We start from the raw sequence: 27,257 nt of genomic DNA on the forward strand, positions 1-27,257 counted from the left end.
TGAAGATGCCATGCAACCGTGGTATAGCTGAGCAACGGCTCAACTCCCTGAAGCGTAAGTTTAACCGAAATGCAGACTTCTTTCAAGAGTACAACAGCTTCATGAACAACATCCTGGAGAAAGGCTACGCCACCAGAGTTCCAGATGAGCAGCTGAGTCGCAGTGACGGGAGAGTGTGGTTCATCCCACACCACGGGGTGTACCACCCGAAAAAGAAAAAGTTGAGGGTTGTGTTCGATTGCGCGGCAACATACCAAGGAGTTTCGCTGAACGACAGACTGCTACAAGGGCCGGACCTTACAAACACCCTAATCGGAGTGCTGCTGAGGTTCAGGCAGGAGCCTGTCGCACTGATGGCGGACATCGAATCCATGTTCTACCAGGTGCGGGTTCCAGATGAAGACGCAGATCTGTTGCGCTTCCTTTGGTGGCCAGGCGGCAATCTGAACGAACCCGTGGAAGAGTACAGGATGTGCGTGCACCTCTTCGGAGCCACGTCGTCCCCCAGTTGCGCTTCGTATGCGCTCAGGAGAACAGCACAAGGCGCAGCTGCAACTACTTCACCAGAAGCCGCAGAGACAGTCCTCAAGAACTTCTATGTGGACGACTGTTTGAAGTCAGTTGCCACCGAAGAGGAAGCTGTGCATCTTGCAAAGGAGCTGACGGAGTTGTGTGCCAGTGGCGGCTTCCACTTAACCAAGTGGGTAAGCAACAGTAGGGCCTTGCTGTGCTCCATCCCTGGCGACGAAAGAGCAGCTGAAGTCAAAGATCTGGACTTGCAGCAAGACGAACTACCAGTTGAACGAGCGTTAGGCGTGCAGTGGTGCACAAGTTCCGATAGCTTCAAGTTCAAGATTCAGCTGCCTGACAAGCCATGCACAAGACGAGGCATCCTTTCAGTTGTTAGTTCGGTGTATGACCCGATGGGTTTTTTGACGCCACTACTCCTGCCCGTCAAGCTCATTCTGAGAAACCTTTGCAAGAACAAACAAGGCTGGGATGAGGAAATCTCAGAGAAGCCACAACGAACATGGAAGAAGTGGCTAGCAGACCTTGACAAGCTGTCAGAGCTCAGCGTGAGCAGATGTTTCAAGTCCAGCTCATTCGGAGTCACAAAGGTCGCACAAATCCACCATTTTTCCGACGCAAGTCAAGACGGATACGGGGTTGTGTCTTACCTCCTGTTGACGAATGAGCAAGAACAGAAACACGTTTGCTTCTTGATGGGCAAGTCCCGAGTTGCTCCGCTCAAGCAAGTTACGATCCCAAGGATGGAGTTGACAGCTGCCATGGTCTCAGTCAAGGTTGACCGAATGCTAAAAGAAGAACTTCAAGTTCCCTTGACACATTCCATCTTCTGGACAGATAGTACGACTGTACTAAGGTACATTGAAAATGACGCTCTTCGTTTCAAGACGTTTGTGGCTAACCGCGTCTCTTTCATTAGAGAAGCCACCACAAGAGCTCAGTGGAAGTATGTCAACACCTCCCAGAACCCAGCTGATCAAGCTTCAAGAGGCTTAAAGATAGAGAGCTTCATGTCAAGCGACAACTGGTTTCAAGGGCCTAGCTTCCTGAGCGAGCCTGACAATTGGCCAGAGCAACCTGAACAGTCTACTTACCTGTCAGAAAGTGATGAAGAGGTGAAGACATCAGCTGCTGTATCGTGCACGAATCCAGTGGTCGACAACACAGATCCAGTGAACCAACTTGTGGAGCATTACTCCAGCTGGTACAGACTCAAGAAGGCAACTGCTTGGATTCTGCGCCTAAAAGAGATACTGCAACACCTGAGTGAGAAAAGAAAAGAATTAGTGAAAGCTGTGAAAGAATCTGAACATGACACAGAAAAACACAAACCAATGGTTGAAGAACAAATGAACACCTGTAAAAAGAACTTGGAAAAGAAAATGCTCACAGTTGAAGAGCTATCCAGAGCAGAAATGGAGCTGATCAAATACAGTCAGAGACAGACCTATGCTGAAGAAATAAAAGTTCTACAGAAAGGAAATAAAAATGTGAAAAGAACCAGCTCAATTTTCAAATTGGATCCATACTTACAAGATGGTGTTTTGAGAGTAGGGGGCCGCCTGAACAGATCAGCGATGCCTGAGGAGGCCAAGCATCCTTTCCTTCTGTCGAAACAACACAGAGTAGCCTACCTTATTCTCCACCATACCCACCTAGAAACCGGATGCGGCGGCAGAAATCTTGTCCTGGCAAGACTAAGACAACGATATTGGATACCTAGAGCCAATGCAGCAGCAAGAACAGTGATCACAGAGTGCAACCTCTGTAAAAGACTGCATGCAAAGGCTGGGGAACAGAAAATGGCAGACTTGCCACAAGATCGTCTGCTACCCGACAAACCGCCTTTTACAAACACAGGCATGGACTACTTTGGTCCTTTTGAGATAAAAAGAGGACGAACCAAGGTCAAACGGTACGGAGTGCTCTTCACATGTCTGACAGTCAGAGCAGTGCATATAGAAGTCGCATACTCCCTCGACACGGACTCGTGTATCAACGCTCTACGTCGGTTCCAAGCCAGACGAGGCCAAGTGTCTGTCATCCGTTCCGACAACGGCACTAATCTGGTCGGCGCAGAGAGAGAGTTGAGACAAGCCTTGAAAGAACTGGACCAGAGCCGCATCAATGAAGCTATGATGCAGAAGGGAGTGCAGTGGCTGTTTAACCCGCCTGCTGCATCTCATCATGGCGGCATATGGGAACGTCAAATTCGTACCGTGAGGAAGGTCCTGCGTTCTGTTGTAAGGCAACAATCGTTAGATGATGAAGGACTGCAGACTTTCCTGTGCGAAGTTGAGAGCATCATTAATGGGAGACCTATTACAACCAACACAGATGACCCCAACGACCTCGAGCCGTTAACCCCAAATCATCTACTCCTGTTGAAGACGCAACCCAGCATGCCACCTGGTGTGTTCAGCAACGACGATGTCTACGCACGACGGCGCTGGAGACAAATTCAGTATATGACTGATTTATTCTGGAGGAGGTGGACCCAGGAGTATCTGCCACTATTGCAAGAGCGGCAAAAATGGCTTGGATTGAAGAGGAGCTTCAAGGTTGGAGATGTCGTCCTTGTCGCGGATCCATCCCTGGCCAGGAACTGCTGGATGCTAGGCAGAATCACCAAGGTCGTGCCAGACTCCAGAGGGGTGGTCCGAAGTGCTGAAGTCCGGACGAAGACCAGCACCATCCAAAGACCAATAACTAAACTTTGTTTATTGCAGGGAGAAGAATGAAGAAAGAAGAGAAAGACTTACCTGAGTAGATATACTTACCTGTAAATTAAGGACATTAAACTTACCTGAAACCTGATGAGACAAGAAAGTTAATGATAAGTTAGATATGCAGTAGAATGGTAATGGCTCTGAGTTAAAGTTTAAGTTGATAATTGATATGCTAAGGCCTAGTCAATTAGGGGCTGGGATATGTTAGAGCCATTTTCTATGTTTTAAGTAAAATGTTTATTTATGTACATAGATTTTGTATTTAGAATTAATATTTACCAGAATTATAGTTAATTTGGATACTTAGGAAGTATTGTATATATATTTAGTGTTATACGAATGCATTTTTGTAATTTTGTAGTTTTACCTAGACACTAGATACTGTGGTGCATTTTGATTGGCTGCTGATATTAATATAAAACCGTCAGGACGCATGAAGAACGTCAGTGTAGAAGCCACGAACCATAGGAGCATCACAGTCTTTTGACCGTCACATTTCAGTTAGTTTTTAGATAGGAGTTAGGAATTCATCTTTTGTTTTGTATTATTTTAAGTTACTATAAAGAAAGACATCAAACTTAAGTTTTGGACTCCAGACTTTTATTTCTGTTTTGTGTCGCGTCCGAAAGTAACTCTGAGGTTCATGGCTAGTGAGTCACCTGCACTCACACTTACAATAGTAAAAACATGGGTCCCTGAAGAAGAAGGTTGGGAACCCCGGCACTAGCCTATATGTTACATAATGATCTACATGGAGGTCCCATGCAGCAGCCATTGACTTTTCTTCCTTCTTTACACAACGAGTGTTTGAAGAAGGAAGCAGTGTTGCCAGATTGGGCTGTTTCCCGCCCAAGTGGGCTGCTTAGGATGGCAGTGTGCGGGTAAAAATGGCATTTAGCAGAAAAACCCGCCCAATTTTTACCATAGAAATCAATAGAATTGGGCGGGATTTTGTGCTTCTAGGCGGGTTTTGAGCATTTTTTGGGCTGGAAATCATCAGCCTCATCTGGCAACCCTGGAAGGCAGGCTTGACGACTTCCAGAGCACGATGGCAGCCGTACAATATTCTTCTTCCTTCAAAGCCTACGAGACACAGCGGTGGAGGGGTCCAAGACAGCAGAGGAGCCTGTGCCAGGGGATATTCCCACATAAGTTACAGTCGTCCAGAGACTAGCTCAGCTCCACAGTTGAACAGAGGACACATGCTTGAGCTCAAAGTAATGGCACAGACAAGAGAAGCCATCAGAGGTGGGCTGAGACAAAGGCGTCACATGTCCTGGGCCCAGGGAAGAGGGACCCACAGAATTGGTTCCTCATTACATTGTATTTATTGTGTGAGGGGGGCCCTTTCAGATGACTTTGTCCCGGGACCAGCTCAGCTCAACAGTTGAACAGTTGAACAGAGGACACATGCTTGAGCTCAAAGTAATGGCACAGGCAAGAGAAGCCATCAGAGGTGGAGGCAAAGGGGTCACTTGTCCTGGGCACTTCCCTGGAAAAGGCCCCCCCCTCAGAATTCTGTCCTCATTACATTTTATTTATTGTGTGAGGGGGCCTTTCACAGTACTGGCACATGCAGAGAAGCCATCAGAGGTGGAGGGACAAAGGGGTCATTTGTCCTGGGCCCAGGGAAAAGCCCCCCCCCCTCCAATTCTGTGCTCATTACATTTTATTTATTGGTTGGGGAGGGGGCGTGCTTTCGAATGACATTGTCTTGGGCCCGGCCAAAGCTGTGAGCGTCCCTGCAGTGCTCCCAGTAATGGCGCGGGCCATAATAGAATGCGGGTACGTCAGGGCCAACAGCAATCCTGTTCTGCATCAGGCTAATGGAGGCCTCATTACCTCCTTCTCAAGCCAACAAGCTCTCTACTGAGTATAGGAATTAAACACTGCAGAGACGCTAAAATGCTGACACGTTTAGGGATCATTATCTAAGTAGATCAGTTGTTTAATCGTAGATCAGATGAGCTTTTTAATCACAAGTTATCTTAAAATGTGCACATGTTCTTCTGTGTCCTATTTTCTCCATTTTCAGACCAACAAGCCCTGAGTGTAGGAATTAAACACAGAAGAGACTCTAAAACGCTGACACGTTTCGGGGTCATTATCGAAGTAGAACAATTGTTTAATCGTAGATCAGATGAGCTTTTTTAATCATAAGTTGTTATCAGAAAACGTGAACATGTTCTTCTGTGTCCTATTTTTTGACATTTTCAGACCAACTGACATATTGTAAAACCTGTGGCTGTAAGTTTTAGCCTGATTATCATCGACTTTCAAATCTCTTCGAGACTTGGTCTGACCAAGAGCACAACAATTAACATTTCCCAAACAGCATTTTCCAAATGGCTTCCCTTGGTTTGCTAATGAGTGTTTGCTTCCCAACAAAGTAGGAGGAGTTCCAGTATTTGCGGGAACTCAGAAAGTACTTTGACTCTTGACCTGACTGGTAGCAGCGCTGAAGCTGTTGCGTCACTAGGAGGGCACGGCCTGGCAAGTAAAGTTTAGGCCAACAGTCCTCCCTGTATTGTCCTATTCTATAATTGGAATACTAATTCTGTATGGACATTTTACCACCACGGGGGTTATTTGTTCATTAAGGTGATTTGCAACACGGGCTATTAGGCATGCTTGTTGGCTAATGGCAAATTATGAACCGGTTCAAAACACTGCTGTCAACAACACCTCAGTTGTATGGCACCACTGTGATTAGGTCAAAGTTGATCAGCGAACATTATGCTGAAGTTTATGTACTACAGTGCCTAGTTGTTCATAATGGTAATTGTAATCTATAGTAGAAAACAGGATTGAAATAGGGGTTGATGTGTTTTTACCTCTACTGTCTATTCCCATGACGACGGCTCCTCTGAGTGTAAATTATTTCAGCCTGATGGGTTCCATCATGAGGAGGGACATTAGGATAACGAAAAACAACATGTCCGCTCACGCTGACCTTTCATTTGCTCTCATTATCACACCTAGACCTAGACGTGCTGCAAAACAACTGTGAGGGGGAAAACAAAAAAAATGGACACAGAGAAGGATAATTGTTTCTGCATCTGTGTTTAGTCTACGTTTTGGCAGGTGTTATGAATTCAGTTATTATAAATGTGCAATAAGACTCTGAGTTTTGACGACACATTTTTTTTTATTTGCAACAATGATGACCATCAATTGTCATAAATTATTGTTTCCATAACAATATTAGAGATACAAATGAACCCAACATACATATTGTACATCAAAGCCAAATCTACCTGGCCCATAGGGCATTTCTGAAAAAAACAAAAACAAAAACAGATTCTGAAGTCAGTACCAAAATAATAAGTATTGCACTTCCAGAGACAAAACAAAGACATCCATGCATAACAGTATGCTTATTCACTTAGCCTGAGAAGTAGACACACTGACTGATAAATATGTACATTTTTTTATGCCTCTGCGTAGAAGGTTTAATCTTGACCATAACAGTTGTCTTGAGACTTGTCTGGTGGGATCCAGGGCCATGGGACATCAGAGACATCATAACGGGAGATAAGTGTAGTGCAGGACATTGAGTGTGTTACAATATGCGACCTTGCCTCCTCCACTTGTGCTTGTTTCCTCGTTCCAGGAAGTAATACGTCATGATGACATCACTGACAACAGCATTATATTTCAATATCTTGCAAAAGCTCAATTGTAAAGTCTTTTTCTCATTTGCAATTGGGATGGTGAATGAAAAATAGTCCCTCAAAAGTTGTTGTGGCTAGGCTGACAGCTGGGAAACTTTATCGTTTTCTCCACGGAGGAGGGGCCAGGAGGTGGGGCGAGGCCAGAAGCACAAGTGGAGGAGTCAAGGTCGCAAATTGGAACGCACCCATTGTGTCATCCTTCACAACCAGGGCTGAACTGGGACTCGGGCATTAATTGGAGTGGACCAGCCCCTCAGACAGCTCCCTGTTTTTGCCCTGATGAGAACTGATCGTAGTCGAAACGCGTAGGCGTTATCCATTAAAATAAAGGATTTTTAACTTTTTTCACTAAGATCAGTGTGCCTCGGATCATCCAGACTACCACTTTCAACAAGGAACCTTCTATTTGGACCTTCACATTTTGGAGATAGTCACAAGCCAAGTTACTGAAGTTATCATGTCCTTTCTGAAGAGCACCTGATTCCTTTACAAACAATTGACCCAAGGCAGCACTCTCATTTTCCTATTTTTTGAGCGCCCTGTTTTTCTTTTATATTATGATTGGCTCAGTCCGTTGCCTTTATACATAGGTTTCCCCGTTTACAAACATTCTTGTCTGCGAACACAGCTGAGGGTCCCTCTGCATAACCTCTGATTGGTTGGAAACTGCTGTCACTCAAAAATGTGCACACATGATTGGCTGCTTAGTAATCAGAGGTGTCAAAAGTAAAAGTACTTTTGTGCTGTAATTACAACACTAGCACATGACATTACATAGCTGTTACACCATTTAATCCATTGTAACTAATGGGATAGATAGACTGTGTTATTACTGAAAAGCACTGAAAACCTATCAAGGACCCACCACAAACTTGATCCAACCAGTGCTGATCGTAAGACGAGTACACAGGTCTACTGTTTACTCAGACAAGTTACTTCTGTGGGAAGGAAACTGTGTTTCTTTTTTTAACTTTTACTTTAACTTTTGACACCTCTGTTAGTAATTCATTCTCCTCAGAACGTGAATGTTTGTAAACGGGAAACCTATCTATATTAAAATTGGAAACCTATCTATATTGAAATTAGACCAGTAAGCCACCAACAAACGAACAAATCAACGGAATTGACCCCAAACGTTCTGTCTGTTGTAGCCTGTGCTTACCAGCATCCCAATCGAATCTCACGCACATCCAGTGGCTGGTTTCAGGTGCAGGTTCAAAAAAGTGAATCCATAGGTGGTGAAGAAAACCGCACACCGATGAAATCCCATTTAATTAAGCCATTTTATTGCGTGACGTTTCGGGCCAACCTGGCCCTTCCTCAGACTAAACTGATGTTTAGTCTGAGGAAGTGTTTAGTCTGAGGAAGGGCCAGGTTGGCCCGAAACGTCACGCAATAAAATGGCTTAAATGGAGCTCATCGGTGTGCGGTTTTCTTCATTGCCTGTGTTTACCAGACCACATAAATTACTTTGTAATTAATTTCAGCTCTGCTTTGAAACGAGCTTTGACCAATTGCTGACAGTTGACGTTCATGACGTATGTCATTATGCTCACAAGTGCGTTCGTTTGCTTATTGGCCGGTAACACTGGTCATCTGAAAACCGACTGAGCACTCTGCCCAGAGAAGCGTAATCAGACTATTCGTGGATAACGAAGTAATTCACAATAAAATGGTCTGGCCTGTCTGTCAGGCTATGTCTGTCGGCCAAACGGGAAAATCCCCTGTATTCCAGATCACTGGTCCTTCCCTGTTCCCAATCTCTTCCTTTCCTTTCACCTAGGCCAGGAGAGGAGAGGAGAGGAGAAAAAAGGAGAGGAGAAAAAAAGGAGAGGAGAGGAGAGGAGAGGAGAGGAGAAAAAAGGAGAGGAGAGGAGAGGAGAACAAATGAGAGGAGAGGAGAAAAAAGGAGAGGAGTGGAGATGTGAGAAAAGGAGGGGAGAGGAGAGGAGAAAAAAGGAGAGGAGTGGAGATATGAGAAAAGGAGAGGAGAGGAGAAAAAAGGAGAGGAGTGGAGATGTGAGAAAAGGAGGGGAGAGGAGAGGAGAAAAAAGGAGAGGAGTGGAACCATGCTGTACCATGACTTCTGTTTGGCCGGGGCCAAGAGAGGATAGTTTGGGAGGGGAGAGGAGAGGAGAGGAGAGGAGAGGAGAAAAAAGGAGAGGAGAGGAGAGGAGAGGAGGGGAGAGGAGGGGAGAGGAGAAAAAAGGAGAGGCCATGACTTCTGTTTGGCCGAGGCCAGGCCCTGTACCATGGCTTCTGTTTAGTCTGTGTCCATTTGGTCAGAGCTGCTGTTCTTGGCGCTGCCTTCTGGTGCAACTCGGGTCTTTTTGGGCAATGCGGCCGCTGGCTGTTGGCTGCGCCACAACTGGCTTGGCAATTTGGGATCGGTTGCAGACAGACATGTGCTAGACTGGTCGTCTGGCATACAGGACGTTTACCCAGTGTGCTGGACTAGTCGTCTGGCATACAGGCAGTGGTGGACAAAGTAAAAGTAAAAGTACTTTTGTGGTGTAATTACAACAGTAGCACATGATATTACATAGCTGTTACACCGTTTACTCCATTTTACCTACCTATTGAGACTTTGTTATTACTGGAAAACAATAAAAACCTAAAAAGGACCCACCACAAACTCAACCCAACCTGTGCAGAATCAGCATATCGTAAAACAAATACATTGGTCTACTTTTTCCTCAGATAAGTTACCTGTGTTGAAAAGAAACTGTGTTTCTTTTTTAAAGTTTTACTTTGCCCACCACTGCATACAGGACATTTCCCGGTTGACCGACAGTTCTCAGTGGCCGAATGCTGCTGGGTGTTTTTGTCTTGGTTTTTTTGTAGAGACTGGCTCACAATTTGGCACTGGCCCACTACGCTACGCCGACCCAGGTTTGATTCCAGCCCGGGTCCTCTTCTGATCCTTCCCCATCTCTCTCTTCCTCCCCACTCGCTTACTGTCTGTGTCTTTCACTGTCTTATCACAAAAATAATACTTAAAAAAAGGCAAAAAATAAAATTAAAATCCCAGACCTTTTTTTGGTCCCAGCCCAGCCCTGGTTGCAGATATTAAAGGGGTGTGCCACTATTTTGGGGCTTAATACAGTTAAAATCGTTGGCTGGGGTTTATAAAGGTGGTAAAGTGTCTTATTTTTCATGTCAAGCGTGTCTTGCTTTAAGACAATATGTCGCTAAGCTAGTGAAAGTCAATGGATCCGTGTAGCATTGTAGCATGCTACACGGATCCATTGACTTTCACTAGCTTAGCGACATGCTCCCTCTTTTAACTTGTTTTAAAGCAAGACAACGGCTTACATGAAAAATAAGACACTTAACCACCTTTATAAACCCTGGCCCACGATTTTAACTGTATTAAGCCCCAAAATAGTGGCATACCCCTTTAAGTTCCATGTTTTTCTAGACCAAGCCATTTGTTCGGTCTTTAGCCTGCCTCAAAATCTGACCTGACATGGGCAAGAAATCTTGAAAAGTGACTTGTATTTAATGGAGGCTGCTTTACTAGAATAACCACCATCTTTGATGCAGTGAAAAAATAAATACACCTAAAAAAAAACATTTATTACACAATTTGATAAAAAGATAACCAAACAAAATCATAACAAGTATTGCTCTGACTGGGAGGATGTGAAGGATTGGACGGACCCTTATTTCAGGGCATGTTTGAGGGAATGTCTGTATATCTTGGCCTGTAGTTGTGGTGTCAGTTTCAGCATTTACAGTACAGATGAAATTCACATCCAAAAATCACAATAGGAAACAGGCTGATCGCTATTCCATCTTCAGGATCATGAATGCATTGGAACCACAGATACTCCAAGACCTGAGGGGAAGAAGGAGTACAGGACAGATGAGTTATTTACGACATGGGTCCCCTTATGTAGCCTACGCACCACAATATGCATATAACTATGGTATTTACACAGTATGCATATAACTATGGTATTTGACACAGTATGCATATAACTGGTATTTGACACAGTATGCATATGACTATGGTATTTGACACAGTGTGCATATGACTGGTATTTGACACAGTATGCATATTACAATGGTATTTGACACAGTATGCATATGACTATGGTATTTAGTTGATACAGTATGCATATAACTATGGTATTTGACACAGTATGCATATAACTATGGTATTTGACACAGTATGCATATAACTATGGTATAACTATGCATATAACTATGGTATTTGACAACATTTCCATCTACGCCTCCACGGAACCAAAGGTGGCTTTGGAACCTGGCTTCGGGAAGTCCAAAAGTGCTGTCATGCATTCCTTCTGACTTTGCCTGTTGACACAGGTCGGAGATTTCAATAATGTGCTAAATTACCTCATTCATAATTTGCATCCTACTCATTAGGGCCAATCATTTGATTGGATCGAATATGGGGAAGGTTTTTTTTTTAATCGTACGCAAATGACTATACTACACTCTGTTGCACCATTTGTGCACTGTAAGCCAGTTTGCTTAAAGGTGACTGGGTTTACAGGATGCCACAGCCTTGCTACTTCTCCAAAACCTGGTGCTCGACCTCTGCGTGTAACCAGAGGTGTCAGACTAAAAGAGGAAGTAAATTGATGGTGTAATTAATTACAGCACTAACACATGATATTACATAGCTGTTACACCACATATTCATATTTCATTGCACCTAATGAGGTGGATAGACTTTGTTGTTACTGAAAAAACTCAGTGAGGTAGCTTGTGTTGGAAGGAAACTATGGCAGGTTGTTGTTTTTATTTTACTTCTACTTTTACTTTTGACATCTCTGACTGTAAAGTAAGAGAGTGTGCGCAGGTCCGCAACGCAACACTGTTCTATCCTCCCAAAGTTTAATGGCACGCGCAATTAGCTTTGTTTGGGAGCATAGCATAGCATATCTCTGACTAGAACACATGCACTTAGGAGAAGTAGTGAAGGGTCTACGCTCATCGGTTGAGAAGATGCAGCATTTAAGGGAAACAAAGGAGTAAATCCGCACATTTCAGGTCTTTTCTTACGTAAAGAAGCCTTGCTGCACTCCAAGCTTTCGATCTTAGACCTTCATCAGGCAGAGTCTGTCTGATTCAGTCAGTCAAAGACTGAAAACTTGCAGTCCTGTACAGCTATTATGCACAAGAAAAGACCTGAAGTGTGCAGATTTTCTCCTTTTTATTTACCGGTAGTTAGGTCAGGAAGGGTGTCGCGCCAATTACTCCAGGCCTTGTGGGTGCGTGGGTTCTGGGTATTGTAGAACACAGGAGGAAGAAGAGAACTCGCACACCAAAGGTTGCCGATGCAGGAAAGGTATTAGACGCATAGACCTGCTATAAATACACACATTTCCTGTATATACGGTTTGTCCTGAAGGTCTGAGGACCGAAACGTTTGCACCCCCACTTGGTAGCACTTTATTTAATTTTTGTTTAAGTTGATGGATTAAAACACCTTTCCTGCATCGGCAACCTTTGGTTTGCGAGTTCTCTTCTTCCTCCTGTCTCCTTGTTATTTAGACATCTCTGTCTATAACACACGGATGTACTTACCTAAGAAGAGGAGTAGGATTACTTCCTTGGCCGTGTTCGCACCGCAGCTCTTCTCCTGTTTGAGGACCTGCGTGTCTGGGGCCTGCCCTGCTGTCCTGGGGGAAACGCCACCACCCGACTGTCTCCCCGTCTGACCTGTAGCCCGTCCGATTCCCTCATGTCACGAGCCATTTGGGACAGAGTCTGAGCGGGGTTGGTCTGGAGTCGCTGGAAAAGGCTCTCTCTGGTCACGGCCCTCTTGGGGCAGCTAAACGTCAGCGCTACTCCGGCATCCGCCTTCATCTCCCTGGAGAAGCCGTCGGACGTTCCGTCGAAACACCGTCCGATGGCGATCTCCTTGGCGACGCGCGGGTTCTGATCTGTCACGGTGTAGATGCCGTAGTTGTGGCCCAGTGGGTCGACGGGAGCGAGCATGCTGAAGGCGTGCGACTCGTTGTTTTGCAGGACCGGAGGGTGCTTGATGAGGTACTCCTGCAGCAGACCGTTGGTGCTGGTACGTCTGCAGTTAGCCTGTGGTAGCACGGATATGAGGGACCTGTCGACTTCAGCTTGATCAAACAGCATCCCACCGCACTTAAACTCTAGGCATGCTGCGGATGTGTTGGCAGCCGACGTGTCGCGGGTGCTACGGATGTCTCTTATGCCATAGAGTTGCCCTCTCGTCTGTTGGTGTGTGCCCCCTAAGTTTCTTGAGCGCACCATGACTTCAGTGGCGCCGTGGATCTTGACCTTAATGTAACATGCTCTGAATTCCTGGGGATTTGGCCACCACGACAGATAGTCGCCTGTCCACGTCGTCAGGTCGTTCTCCTCAAACGGCACCACATTGTATTCATATTTGTCCTTCTCCACACGGAAGAAGCGGAAGTGGTTGGCCTCGACTGGCGCGTTCTCACACGCTATCATGCTCGAAAAGGGATATATTGGGCCGTTGGTTTCGTCGAGATTGTTTGGGTCGGGTTTGGCCAAGTTAATCCTCAAGGCTGTCTTTTTAAGTGCTGGATCTGTGTGATCTGATCGCTGATAGTCTAATTTGTCTAAATACGGCTGGGACACGCCAATGATGTTGGGGTTCATTTTTGGCGTTGAGGGTGCCGCGTCCAGTTCCTCTCCTCCCATGATGGCAGTGATGTACGCTGTGTACGCGTCAGGCACTATGGCGTCACAGAATGCTGGTAGGCAGGCGCCATTTTGCCCCGTTATTACACTGTCAAAGCGGCCCCAAGCTCTCGGGTTGGATGAGAAGCCCGCTTTGGGCTCGAGGTTTATCAGGCTGATCACGACGCCCTTGAGCTGTTCCGTCGGCAGGAACTTGTCGCTCATGTATGCCCGGACTTTCACGAAGCACCGCCGACTCTCCGGCACGTCCAGGTTGAAGAGCCGCCGCTCCCTTATCTCCATGTTGCCAATAAGGAAAGTCCGCTCTTCCCGCTTGCTCCTTCCGCCACCTTGATTAGAAGAACCACAAAAAGAATACAATGTTGTAGCCTATGTTGTGTGTGTCGCCACGCTGTGTGGCTGATATTTGTAATTTTAAATGAACAATTGAGAAAGACCCCAGGAAGAATAGCTAATGCTAAAAGCAAAATCTAATGGGGATCTAATACAAACAAACAAACCTCCGGCGGTGGCCTTTGTGTAGCTGAACTGGCTTTCCTCCTCCCAGATGCCCGTGTCTGGGTTGAGGGACCACAGCTTCATGGCGGGGATGTGCTCCTGCATTTTGACGTGCTCCGTGTCCAGCAGCACTTGCACGGCTCCCGCTCCCAGCACCTCCTGGATAGATAGATAGATATATTCCTTTATTGGTACTAGTGTTGCACCGATACCGATACCAGTATCGGTGGATCGGTACTAAAATGGTGGTATCGGTATAGGCGAGTACCAACAAATAGGGCACCGATTTTACAGGTGCTTGTATGACACTTAAACAGCCTTGAAATTAGTTATTACATAGAATATTTTTATTATAATTATAAAAAGTATAAAACGTTTTGCTGGATTCACTTTGTATTAGTCTTTTTCCTGTTTCTCAAAGGTAGGCAGCAGCCTGACAAAGCCATGCAATGATTTTACATCCAAGTAGTATGCACTACAGCCCTTCATATATATGCATTTCAAATAGGGTGGTATCGGTATCGGTATGGTATCGCTATAGGCCGATACTGCACAGCCAGGTATCGGGTATTGGTATCAGGGCCAAAAAATGGTATCGGTGCAACACTAATTGGTACCCAAGGGTAGATTTGATTTGCAGAAAAGTGAGATTCGCTCATACAAAACATTCAGAACATAGGACACACATAACATACAAGCAACCCACAATGAACATATGGACAATACCAAAAGTGACCTAGTGCATCCTATCAAAGAGACATGGTGTCACATGAAGTGACAGGGGTACTAAATAAGAATAGATTGTTAAATATATTATAAAAGGAGTATAGAATACATGATAAGAAGTAACTAGATTGATAAATACCTAGTAAAATAAGACTCTTGTCTAAGGAATTAAAAGCAGTGAAAAAACAGTAAAAGCAATAAATAACATGGTCAGAACCTGGTTCGCATCGTCCCTGAAGTCGACGGAGAACATCCCGTACGTCCTCAGAGGTAAGGTGTCGCCTTCGTCGCCGATGAAGTTCAGGTCGCCGGGAGCGGCCGCCGCCGTGGTGATGTTTCGTGGATCTATGAACGTCACGCTAGCTTTCACCGTGCCCTCGTACACTTCTCCCGAACTTTTGTGGAAGGAGTTCGGAGGTATGACCAGCTGTCCGATGGGGTCCTCTCCTTTCATTTCGCCCAGGTAAATGGTGTTCGTCTCACCTGCGTCGATGTCCACGGGCTCCACTTTGCGCATCACCTTGACGTCGTGGTAGACCGATCCTCCCTTCTTGTCAAAGATGAACACCTTGACCGTGTCGATGAACTTCTGCGTGGGGTCTACAAAGTTCACGACCATCCGCTCCGTGCCCGGGGACACCTGAAGGGTGAAACCGCCCTGGAACCCGGTGGTTCCCACCCGTTCCTTCCCCATGACGATGTGTCCGAATCGCAGCGGCTCGTCGTCGTCCACCGCGACCACTCTTCCACGCACCAACACCTTCGGCTCCAGGCAGCTTTGACAAGCGCACTCGGTCACCACCTTTAAAGAAAGAAAGAAAGAAAGAAAGAAAGAAAGAAAGAAAGAAAGAAAAAACAAAAAGGGGGCAGAGGTCATGAGAGAGAAAAGAAAACATGGCACGAGAAGCACAAAACAAAACAAAAAATCGCAAGTTTAGTGTCTCATTAGTCCACCTTTATTGGTAGCGAGTAACGACCGCAGTTTATCCGCCGCGTCTCCATGGTCTTCACGCTACAGCAGTATCCGCTGTCGTCACGGCAACGCATGTCGTAGTCCAGGGCACCCGCACACTTATTGTTTGGGCATCGGCCGGCGTTGTAGAATATGGAGTCGGTCTCGGGCTGTCTGCAGTCGAAGGGCAGCTTGACCAGATGGGGCTCTGGAGTGGACTTGCATGCTGGCGTGCCTTTAGCTGAAATAGACAACAAAACACAACATATGAAGAGTTCAGATGCAAAACCCCCTAACTCCATTTCTGAAGACCTGCACTTCTATATTATTAGAGAACCCTGTTGTTGGTTTGGTTTACATTTATGTACTTGATAATACATATATATATAATATGCCTTTAGCTGAAATAGACAACAAAACACAACATATGAACAAAGGTCAAGAGAGTCCTTGTGCACAAGCCCTCAGTAACGCAGGTGCAGGTGTGAGGCAGGAGAAGGTGAATCAATGAACAAAATTCAAGAGACACCACACTGCTTACTTTTCTTTACTTTATTTTTCGGAGCGAACGACGCGTTTCGCCCAATGCGTGATAGAGCGAACCTGACAACATATTAACTTTTAGTATTGTGTGTCAAGCAAAAGGGCAAAGGGAAAAAAGGCAAAAAAAATAAGAAAGAAAGAAAGAAACCCAAAAGCGTGCACATATTTGCCTTCAAGTATTAATGTGATTCCGTGTGGTTTACCAAGACTGTTGCTCCTAATCATTATGTTTAAAACGCTCCAACTGGTTCAGATGGAAATTGCATCATTGCGTAAATAATTGTTCTCCTAGATGTGCCAGACAATTAATGCTCATGATATCATGGAGGAGTTTACAGGCAAACACCCACATAAACATTTTCTCACTCTCCCCCAAATTAGAGCCTATTATAGACAGATGGTGAAACCTAATTAACAAACTTCCCCCTCCACTGCACGGCAAACCAGTTCATCCTTTCTCTATTCATTCAAAGTTTTTTGTGTTCTTTTCCTGACTGTGGATGTTGTTTTATTCACTTAAGCAAATAGTTCATGCTGCCGCAGAGAGTGTAAGAAGGCAAGCTGATCCCTCAGTGGAGACCGGTGGGCCTGATGGCTTTAGCACACGCTTTAGCACACACACACACACACACACACACACACACACACACACACACACACACACACACACACACACACACACTAACGGATAACAAGCGCCTTGGGAATCGGCACAATGGGGAGCTCGGCTGCATGTGAAAAGGCAGACCTGTCTGATGAGGGCCTTCAAGAGCATCAGGATTTATTGACAGTCTTGGATTTCACAGCATTGCACGCAGACACACACATGGGAGGGCAGTGTTGCCAGATGGGGCGGGTGCCCGCCCAATGGGGCTACTTGGGATGAGCGTCTGCAGGTAAAAAAACGGGAAAAATTGGCCATTTGGCGTTTTTTTCTCAGCCGTTTTGGGCCCATAGAAGTCAATGTGATTTGTTGATTTGGGGCAGAATTTAGCGCATTTTGGCGGTTTTTGAGAAGCTTTTGGGCGGGATTTGGTCAGACAAATCTGGCAACACTGCACACCGGAGGGAAGTGGAGAGTAGAGTTGGGACAGTTATGTGGTCTTTCTTGTGTGTCCCGGGCAACCGAGGGGGTTTAGGTGTGTGTTTCTTTCTCTAGGAGTTGTTTGACCAACACAAACACAATAAAAAGCTGCTGTTCTGTGGATAAGGAGTCTTAAGGGAGCCCTAAGCATTTTTTTTCTTCCCTTTGTTTTCTCTTGAAAAGATCCTGTCTACTCCATGCACTGTCTGTCTGTGTAGCTGTTTCATGCATCAGTCTTTAATCTCGAGTGTGTTGTTGTGGAGCTGCGGTATATATCCTGCTATACGTACCCATGACGGTGAGCGATGCCGTGGTGGACTTGATGCTACCAGTCTGGCTGACGGCTTTGCAGTAATATTGACCCGACTGCTTCACTCTCAAGTCCTTCAGTACCAGATCCTCCTCGTATTTATACTGCTTCCAGTCGAGCAGTGATCCGTTGTGATACCTGCGAAAACACACAAGAACAAGAATCACTGACTACTGTGCATGACCCTTTTTATGGTTAAGACAAATTCTGCGTTATATGAGCGCAGTTGCATTGCGTCGTGTTGTGTCGTCTCTCGCACCATTGATATTTCTCCGGTTTAGGGCTCCCCGCCGCCTTGCAACAGAGCACCGCGTTCTGGCCCTCGTATCGGACCTTCTCCTCAGGGTGTTTCACAATGTACGGCTTCTCTGCAACGCAATCAGAGAGAGAGAGAGAGATCGACCACAGTGGAGACACACAAGTGTTTCAAGAAGTTGCTGTAAAATGTCACAACGTCTGGCAGTTCAAGTTTGAACATTTTGCTGAAGCAAAGCAGAGATATTAGCGGTTCGGGACGGAGAGAGAGCGTGTGATTAACACTCTGGCACACTGCGCATATTCGGTTTCTGTTTATATGCTTCAGCGTCTCAACCATTTCCCAGCCCTGTCTTGCGCGGTTGATTAAGTCATGTTTTTCATCGAGACCACAGCCTCCTCGAATGTGCTGGCCAAGTGAACCGCACAAAGAGGGGGTTGTTGTTTGTAAGTCTTGTGTGGGCTGTACTGAGCTAGCTCGCCTTCGCTCACCTGAGGACTTCAAGACGACGCGGACCCAGGACGTCTTGCTGCTGTTGTTAGAGGTGGGGGTGATGCTAACGGGGGCAAACTTCTCCTTGCTAATAAGCAGCAGCGTCTTGGAGCCGGAGCACGCGCCAGGTATCTTGAAGAGCCCCTCGCCGTTGGTGCGGGCACGGACGAGCTGCGGGTGGTCGGCCAGGGCCACGCGGGCGCCTGGCACGGGCACCCCCGTAGCGGACAGCACCTCCCCGTGAAGCAGGTGGCCCTCGCACACACAGCGGCTGCAGTCCTCGCTCGGACGGCCCTCTGGACACACTCGCTGGCAGGCCACTGCAAGCACATAAACACACAAACACACAAGCACGCACAGGCACATAATTCAATTCTTCGTTTATTGCAGACTCAGGGGGATCACAACACAGTAAACAACATCACAACACAGTAAACGAGAGTAGGAGACATTAGGAACAAGTCAAGTCAAATAAATAGACAAGAGGAAAGGGCAATTAGATGTTGCAATGCACAAATAGGGCTAGCTAGAATACCATGACCCATTCCAGACTTGAACCCGGATCCCTTGACCACGCAGTCCAATATACAATACGATACGATTGGACTTTATTGTCAGTTTTCACTGAAATTCTTCTTGCGTCTCTGAGCAACACTCGCTTAAGACAGGACATACTACACATAACATCACATCACAAGACTATTGCACAACTGACAAAAAACGAAACAAAACAAAACAAAAGATAGAGGACACAGGCCTATATACAGACATACATACATACATTACATACAACCCACATAACTTGAGGATCCTACCAACATGGAGTGATAACTCTATGCAGTCTTATGACTGATCTAACAAAAGAATCGTTTGATGTATGAAAGCATGTTTAAGTCTGTTGCGGTTGAACGGGAGCCCCAGCACCGTCAGAAGACAGCGTTCATTCAACACCTAGTGAGTACTCTGGGACCACATACACTCCAAAAGATACTTCAAAGAAGAAAGAAGTTTACAGCACACTTAGGCCTGAGCGAACCTGATGACGCACAGAGGCGAAACGCGTTGTTCGCTCTGAATAAACGATGCAAAAAGTCAAATAAGTGTGCGGTAAACTTCTTTTGAATTATTATTGAACAGTCCTGCCTCGACCTGCACCTAGAAGGTGTGCATGGATCTTTGAACTGTTACACTCCACCAGTGGCGGACCAAGTGAAAGTAAAAGTACTTTTGTGGTGTAATTACAACAGTAACACATGATGTTACATCGTACACTGTTTACTCCATTTTACCTAGGCCTATAGACTTTGTTATTACTGAAAAACAATAAAAACCTAACAAGGACCCACCACAAACTCAGCCCAATCTGTGCAGAATCAGCCAACGATCAGCATATCGTAAAACAAGTACATTGGTCTACTTTTTACTCAGATAAGTTACCTAAATTTTTTTTTAAATGTTTTATAATGTTGTTGTTGTTTTTACGATGGACTATTTTTATTTATGTATAGCTCTTATTTATTATATATCTGTCCTGTCTTCCTGTTCTGTGTTGTGTGTATGACCAGGTGGCACTCAATTTCCCCTTGGGGATTAATAAAGTCTCTCTCTCTCTCTCTCTCTCTCTCTCTCTCTCTCTCTCTCTCTCTCTCTCTGTGTGTGTTGGAAAGAAACTGTGTTTCTTATTCTTACTTTTACTTTTACTTTGCCCACCACTACACTCCACAAAACGTTACATCAACTCTCCAGGTGTTGAATTATCATTGTATTTTTAGAACTTCTGGACACACGCACTGGCAGGCAGCTGCAAGCACACACAGGCACGTAGTAGAACCGAGTGAACAATGGAGCCGCTTACACAGCACCCAGACACACTGGTGTCAAGAGTTGAGGATCTGACTGAGCCTGATTTTAGGAGCCAGCTGATTTCACACATTAACGGGGCTTCCTGGTCCATGAGTTTCACTAAGTCTCTAATCAGTAGGTCCAGATGTTTGGTACAACTCCTGGGGATGACTCGTCCTTTTCAGAAGCTTGATTCAGGCACAGATTTCATCAAGCATAGCATACACACACACACACACACATGCATACAAACACATGCACACACACACACTCACTCACTCACTCACACACAGCTGCAATGTGATGGCACAGAATCACAGAGTGGCTTTTGATGAGCGGAAAATAAACATCCATCAAAGCAGGTGCTGGACCTTATACTTTTTTGTTCTAAATTAGGTTCCCATGAGAAATGATGGGATTTTCCTTCAGACTTGACAGAGTTAGGAAATGCTCATGCGAGAACCGTAGCCTCTTAAAGGGACAGTTTGGTCAATTTCAACATGCAGTTGTATGGCTCACGCTACCCTTGACTTGTCAGTACCTGGTGATGCCACATTTTTCGGCTCAGCCCTTTCCGAGATATGAGCAATTCTAATGGGGGCAGCGTTTGTTTACATTTTTAAAAAATGAAACATAGGCCAACTCCAAATATTTTCCCAAAAGGTACCGCTGTTTGCTAGTTGTCTGCTGATGTTTTATAACCTTTTGGATGTTTTTGGGAATAAATAAAAATGTTTTTTTGAAATGTAAACAAAGAGCTGCCCCCATTACAATGACCAGGATCTCGGAAACGGCTGAAGAAGAAGAAAAAAAAATCTCAGGTACTGACAAGTCCAGGGTAGTGTGAGCATTACAACTGCATGTTGAAATTGACCAAACTGTCCCTTTAACTGCAGATGGGGCCTATCGACGGGCCTATTCACTCTTTTCTGAAAACGCTCAACTACATCATAACAACATTACTATGACAATGCACGGAGTCTTAAGTAACCAACTAACACTTGGTCATGACCATTTTGGTAACAATAAGGTTATAACAACGGCTCTGCGCTAAGCAGTGTTGCCAGATTGGGCTGTTTCCCGCCCAATTGGGCTACTTAGGATGGCCTTGTGCGGGTAAAAATGGCACGTAGTAGAAAAAACCTGAAGAAGAAATCAATAGAATTGGGCGGGATTTTGTGCTTCTAGGCGGGGTTTTGAGCATTTTTTGGGCTGGAAATCATCAGCCTCACCTGGCAACCCTGGCGCCAAGGGGTTATTAATACATTTTGAAATGTGCAAACAGCACTTTTTCTCTTTCCCCTCTCCTTCCCAAGTTTCCCGTAGCCTACCTGGGCAGGGTAACCAATTAAGACTTGGTCATTACCATTTTGGTGACAATAACGTTAGCCTTTAACAGCAGCTCTGTGCTAAGGGGTTAATACATTTTGAAATGTGCAAACAGTCTTTTTTCTTTCCCATCTCATTCACTCTTTGCTGAAAAGTGAAAACGCTCAAATACATCATCATAACAACATTACTATGACAATGCAAAATATTATAACAGAGGCTCTGCGCTAAGGGGTTGATAAATCTTTCCAGTCTCCTTCCCCAGTTTCCCGCAGCGTAGTCTACCTGGGCAGGGCTTCTTGCCGCATTTCTGCACCTCGACGTGGCGTCCCTCACACCAGACCGTGTCGGCGTCTCTGATGCAGCTCCTGCGTCGCGTGCGCCGTCCCCCCCCACACGAGGCCGAGCAGCTCCCCCACTCGCTCCACGGCCCCCACGAGGCTACACACACACAGACATACACACACACACACACACACACACATACACACACACACACGCACACACATACACACACACAGATGTGCACATACACACACACACACATATACACACACGTACGCACGCATACACACACACACATACACATACACACACACAGAGACATACACACACACACGCACAGAGACACACACACACAGAGACACACACACACACAGAGACATAAACACACGCTCACACATGCACACACGCACACACATGCACACATACACACACATGCACACACAAACAGAGCACACAGTAGAGTAATTACAACACTGCAGAGAGGGAAATTACACAATGCTTCACAACCACAGACACAGACACAGACACAGACACAGACACAGACAGACAGAGAAGAGCACACCGTGCAAAAATGGGGTGTCGATACTTCTAGTAAACTTTGATACAGAAAAAGTAAATTTTGATACAGAAAAAGTAAAAGTAAACTTTGACACAGCAAATTCAGATGGAGCAATTACAACACTGTGTAGTCAACATGTAAAGTTCTGCAGGTGGCCGTCAGTGTATTTGGTAACACTTTACTTGACGCCGGTGTCATATGCATGTCATTACAGTGTCATAATAGTGTCATGACACAGTTATGCATGTGTCATAAACATTATGTCTGTCATAAACATTTTATGACTGTTGGCCTTAAGTGACATTCGGTTATGGCAAAGACAACCTTTGTCTTTTCCAAAACCGAATGTCGCTTAAGGCCAACAGTCATAAAATGTTTATGACATGGACATAATGTTTATGACTTATCTATGATTGTGTCATGATACTGTTATGACACTGTAATGGCATGCATATGACACCGGCGTCAAGTAAAGTGTTCCAGTGTATTTTCCTCTCTTCAGCTGGAAAAGGCACCGGCCAGTTTGTGATCCCAGTGCAGCCCTGGTGCTAACGCTTTACCGCCCTGGTGTGTAAGACCCCTAAGCCCCCCGCAATTGGGCTTACATTGCCCACGGGGAGCCCGGTTCGAGTCCTGCCGGGGTCATATCCCGGCCCTGCTCCATCTCTCTCTCCTAACCATTTCCTGTCTACTCTCACACTGTCCTGTAATAATAAAGGCCAAAAAAGCCCAAAACAAATACTTACAAAAAAGAAATGAACCAACAGGTAAGACTTCCCAGCCAGAGAGACAGAGCTGGAGGGCAAATGAGGACATAAGGTTTTATTATGCTTTTACTTTCATGAAAGACAAAAACACTAAATCGATTGGGGGCATGTATTCTCAGATCAGTGGTAAATTAACACGGCAGACTTTACAGTGCATGGCAGCACACAACCGAACTGAGGGATTCGCCAACGAGGAAGACTCTTTTTTTCTTTTCCCATGTTAACAGTACATTTTGATACAGTAAAAAAAGTAAAGGACTGAACTTCCATCCATCTGGCGAGGAGTCTTTTCTCAGAAGAGTATTGAATTAACATAGCAAATTTCACTGTGTAGGCAGCACACACAACCGAACTGAGGGATGAGCCAATGAGGAAGACTCTTTTTCCATGTTAACAGACAGGTTTTACTGCTTTGCAGTTGTTTTATGCGAGTGTGTGCCAGTAGGCGTTCGTTTTGTGCTGCATAAGCACCCTGGATTCATCATGTTCTTCTCCCTGAATCCCAGTCTGAACACAAATTTGGAAAAACACAGAGAAAAACACAGAGAAGAGAAGCAGCTACAGTCATCTGCTTTTCCTGACCATTGTGCTATTTGTTGAACTGAAATGGCCCCCTGAGAGAAATATAAAACGTGGCAGGCAGAACTGTAAATGGCTGTGGTTAGAATATGCATCCCAAAAAGAAGTTAAAAAAAGAAAGAATATGTATCCCTATTTATTTGGCTTTTCTGGGAAATTCAAAAATGCTACTGTGAACGCTTCCTCTGCACAGACAGTGAATGCTTCAGTATGAAGACTCTGCAGGCTTTCAGGGAAGCTGATGGGGGGGATGATCGGGTGTCAAAGGGGTCAGTTGTCCCAGGCCCATGGCCCAGGGAGAGAGGACGACAGAATTGCATCCTTTGTTACATTGTATGAAGCCTTTTGCTTGGGGGTCCCCTTCCAGGTGAGTATGTCCTGGGCCCAGTGGTGTAGTCTACTTTTTTACTTTTTTGTGGTGGGTTTATTGTGTATTTGAGATTTTTTTTAGGTGGTTATACTGTTAATATTTGTGCTATTCTAAATAATGGATCAATCCGTTTTAAGTGGGTATACTGAAATCCCTAAAATTTTGAATTGGGTATACTGCGTATACCTGCGTTCCACGTAGACTAGCCTACACCACTGCCTGGGCCTGGTCATAGCTGTCAGCTGCCATGCTATACATTCTTCAATATACTAAATCTTTCATTGCAGTAAGTAAGTAAGCAAATAGTATACAGAGACTTAAAATATATGTCCTGTTTGAAACCAACTTATATAACATGGTATCAGCAGGGAAGGTGGCAAGCATGGTCCATCTGTCAAACTGCACTCCATCTGATTGGCATATGACCCAGAGATGCTGCCCAGCCATGGAAATCAGAGTTGGGCTAATCCCATTGACCCGCGTATTCCATTTTTAAACAAAGGTGGCGGCTATTGAAATAGTTCCAAAATAGTTCCAGGAAGTGTGCGTCTTAAACAGAAAGTGCAGTAAAGGTAAATGTACATCACTTTTATTCATTTTTACAACTTCTCTGTTCTTCTTCTACTTCTTCTTCTCAATCTTTGAATTGTTATGTTCTGTGTTAGTCTCCGGCGTAAAGAAAGACGCTGCCTAGAATTATTTGAATCTACATGAATCATGTCACCAACCGACTCCCTGTCCCCTGGTTGTCACAACTCTGAATTTCATGGCTCTGAGGCTGCTCATGTTGTGTCAGGCGTGTATCACCACCAGGCAGGCAGCCCTGTCTTTGAATCTGTCTGAATGACATGTAGCCTACCCTGTGAGTGACATACCCTGTGTGTGGCATGTACCCTGTGTGTGGCATGTAGGTGTAGCTCGCTAGGCTAGCATGTACCCTGTGTCGTGACATTTCCTAATCAAAGAGCCATGTTAGATCAGGCAGGGTGTAGAGTGGTGTAGTGTGGTGGGGATCTGCTGCCACATTAGGGCTTGGTAATGGCTGAGGCGATTGGTTGTCACAAACAGACAGACCACTTCTAACCCTTACTCTACCCATCGAAGAAGATTATTCATAAAAATACGAATATTATAAGAATAATAAAATGGATTTAAAAATACACTTTCGTAATGGCAGAAGAATACTGCCCTGCAAAGACAAAGTACAGTACCTACGTCAACATTGAAATTGAGAAAAAAGCCTTCAAAGTATTGGAATTATCGGTTGGTTAGATACAGTTACTGCAAATTTAGCAATATCTCTTAAATCGGACACATTTGGATATTTGTCTCAAGATAAAGGAGGTGTTAGTTATGAAGACCATTTTCAGTCTAAACTCAATTTTGACAAAACGTTTAGTTACCACACTTTGCCCTTGTATGGCATAATAATTTCCTCCAATAAGAACTTGAGATAATAACTGTATTTAATGATTACTGAAGTAGAAAGGAACAAGAAAGAATAGCAAGAAGACAAAAGAAGTTAACCCCTTAAGACACGGCATTATAAATTATCTGTTACCAGAATGGAAATGACCAAGTCGTAATGTATTACTAAAGGCCCTGTGCACTATCATAGTAGAGTAGTGCTATAGTAGTTAACTTTCAATGTTACAACGTGCCTCAGGAGGTACGGCGTGCATTAAGGCAGTGGTTCTCAACCGGAACAGTCTTGGGACCCACCATTTTCCACTGTCATTCGGTCGCGACCCAATTTTTTTAACATTCAAGTCAATTCAATGCAATTCTCAAAATGTAACCAAGACTCAAATGACCGGTTGCACGCTATTATCTCGCATAAACATTCAGATTGTATCTATGACAACAGATGACACAGAGTTCACTAGCCTATCAAAATAAAAGTTGTAAATTGTTGCAGGAAAAGTTGGACTTTTTTTTTTTAGAATTACTTTTTTTTACACCAAGGCTCCGCGACCCATCCATGACCCCTCCGCGACCCACTTTTGGGTAGCGACCCACCAGTTGAGAAACACTGCATTAAGGGGCTACGAGAAATGAGATAAGTTTAAAGAGGACGTAAATGAATACCTTGGCATGGGGGCGTTGAGCACTCCCTCCTCTCGATGTGGTGTCCCTGGCAGGCGGGGGTGAGCATTAGCAGTGGCGTGGGCTGCGTGGTCACACACTTCCTCTTCCGCACCTGAATCCCCACGTCATCGCAGGCCGTGGCGGAACACGAACCCCACGCGGCCCAGTCCGTCCAGTAGGCGTTCACTACACAACAACAGGAGAGGAGGAGGAGGTGACATTACATTACATTGCATTACATTACATTGCACTCAGCTGACGCTTTTCATTTTATTCAAAGCCACTTACAGTTGTTATTTTTCAGGGTATTGGTTACAGTCCCTGGAGCAATGCAGGGTTAGGTGCCTTGCTCAAGGGCACTTCAGCCATGGATGGAGATGTATGGAGAGGTCAGGAAGGATTCGAACCTGCAGCCCTTAGATTGAAAAACCCATCCCATCCAGCTGACAACTTACAGGACTCACTATTTCCACTTAATGGAAAAGAATAGCAATTGTCGTCGCACACTCAAAACTTCATGCAATACTTTTTAAATGAGACGTTAACGTTGGTCTAATTAAAAAAGTATTGCATGAAGTTCTGAGTCTGCGACAACAATTACTTTTCCCAAAAAGTTAACTTAACCACCATGCGCACCTCACTCAATGTGCGTTTACTAAACTAAAAGAAAGACTCACTATTTCCACGCCACTTGGTGCTGTCTAGTCCATGCAGTAGGTGTGTTCACTATAGTGTAGACGAGGTGACATCCAGGTGACAATTTAAGGGACTCGCTACTTCCACACCACGTTGTGCAGGGGGCTGTAGGCTGTACTTGTGTCTTGCATGATTCAGAATGACAGTTGCCCCACAGTTGGTAGCTGGTAGGCTAGGTGTTTTCAGATAAAGTAGTACACTATAGTATTAGTTGTTTAAAGCAGTGTTTCTCAACCTTTTTGTAGGCGAGGCACCCTTTCAATTCATGAAAA

General features: G+C 45.0%; 2 protein-coding genes across 3 annotated transcripts in view; one reads left to right on the forward strand and one right to left on the reverse strand.

Annotated features, from left to right (window-relative positions):
• Window positions 1-231: 231 nt before the first annotated feature.
• On the forward strand, window positions 232-5,307 carry LOC134450517 (uncharacterized). Its single transcript, XM_063200356.1, has 2 exons — window positions 232-3,089; window positions 5,293-5,307. Exons 1-2 carry the CDS (start codon window positions 354-356, stop codon window positions 5,305-5,307), a joined length of 2,751 nt encoding a protein of 916 aa, XP_063056426.1. The 5' UTR covers window positions 232-353.
• A 5,182-nt stretch (window positions 5,308-10,489) lies between these two features.
• Window positions 10,490-27,257, reverse strand: part of cilp2 (cartilage intermediate layer protein 2) — a 45,571-nt gene continuing 28,803 nt past the window's right edge. The window contains exons 4-13 of one of the 2 annotated variants that reach the window (XM_063200464.1): window positions 26,290-26,475; window positions 21,927-22,082; window positions 18,470-18,790; window positions 17,982-18,090; window positions 17,703-17,860; window positions 15,788-16,026; window positions 15,051-15,635; window positions 14,110-14,266; window positions 12,491-13,938; window positions 10,490-10,772 (exon numbers count right to left, since the gene is read on the reverse strand). In XM_063200464.1, the coding sequence (XP_063056534.1) occupies window positions 12,509-13,938; window positions 14,110-14,266; window positions 15,051-15,635; window positions 15,788-16,026; window positions 17,703-17,860; window positions 17,982-18,090; window positions 18,470-18,790; window positions 21,927-22,082; window positions 26,290-26,475 (3,341 nt within the window). In that variant the 3' untranslated portion in view covers window positions 10,490-10,772; window positions 12,491-12,508. The remainder of the gene's footprint in view (window positions 10,773-12,490; window positions 13,939-14,109; window positions 14,267-15,050; window positions 15,636-15,787; window positions 16,027-17,702; window positions 17,861-17,981; window positions 18,091-18,469; window positions 18,791-21,926; window positions 22,083-26,289; window positions 26,476-27,257) is intronic. The other variant, XM_063200465.1, reaches the window with a different exon arrangement.

The sequence above is a fragment of the Engraulis encrasicolus genome, chromosome 6 (genome assembly GCF_034702125.1).
Source record: "Engraulis encrasicolus isolate BLACKSEA-1 chromosome 6, IST_EnEncr_1.0, whole genome shotgun sequence".
Taxonomy (NCBI): domain Eukaryota; kingdom Metazoa; phylum Chordata; class Actinopteri; order Clupeiformes; family Engraulidae; genus Engraulis; species Engraulis encrasicolus.

Coding starts and splice junctions, on each gene's coding strand:
- LOC134450517 (XM_063200356.1), top strand. CDS start 354: ATGGCGGACATCGAATCCATGTTCTACCAGGTGCGGGTTCCAGATGAA.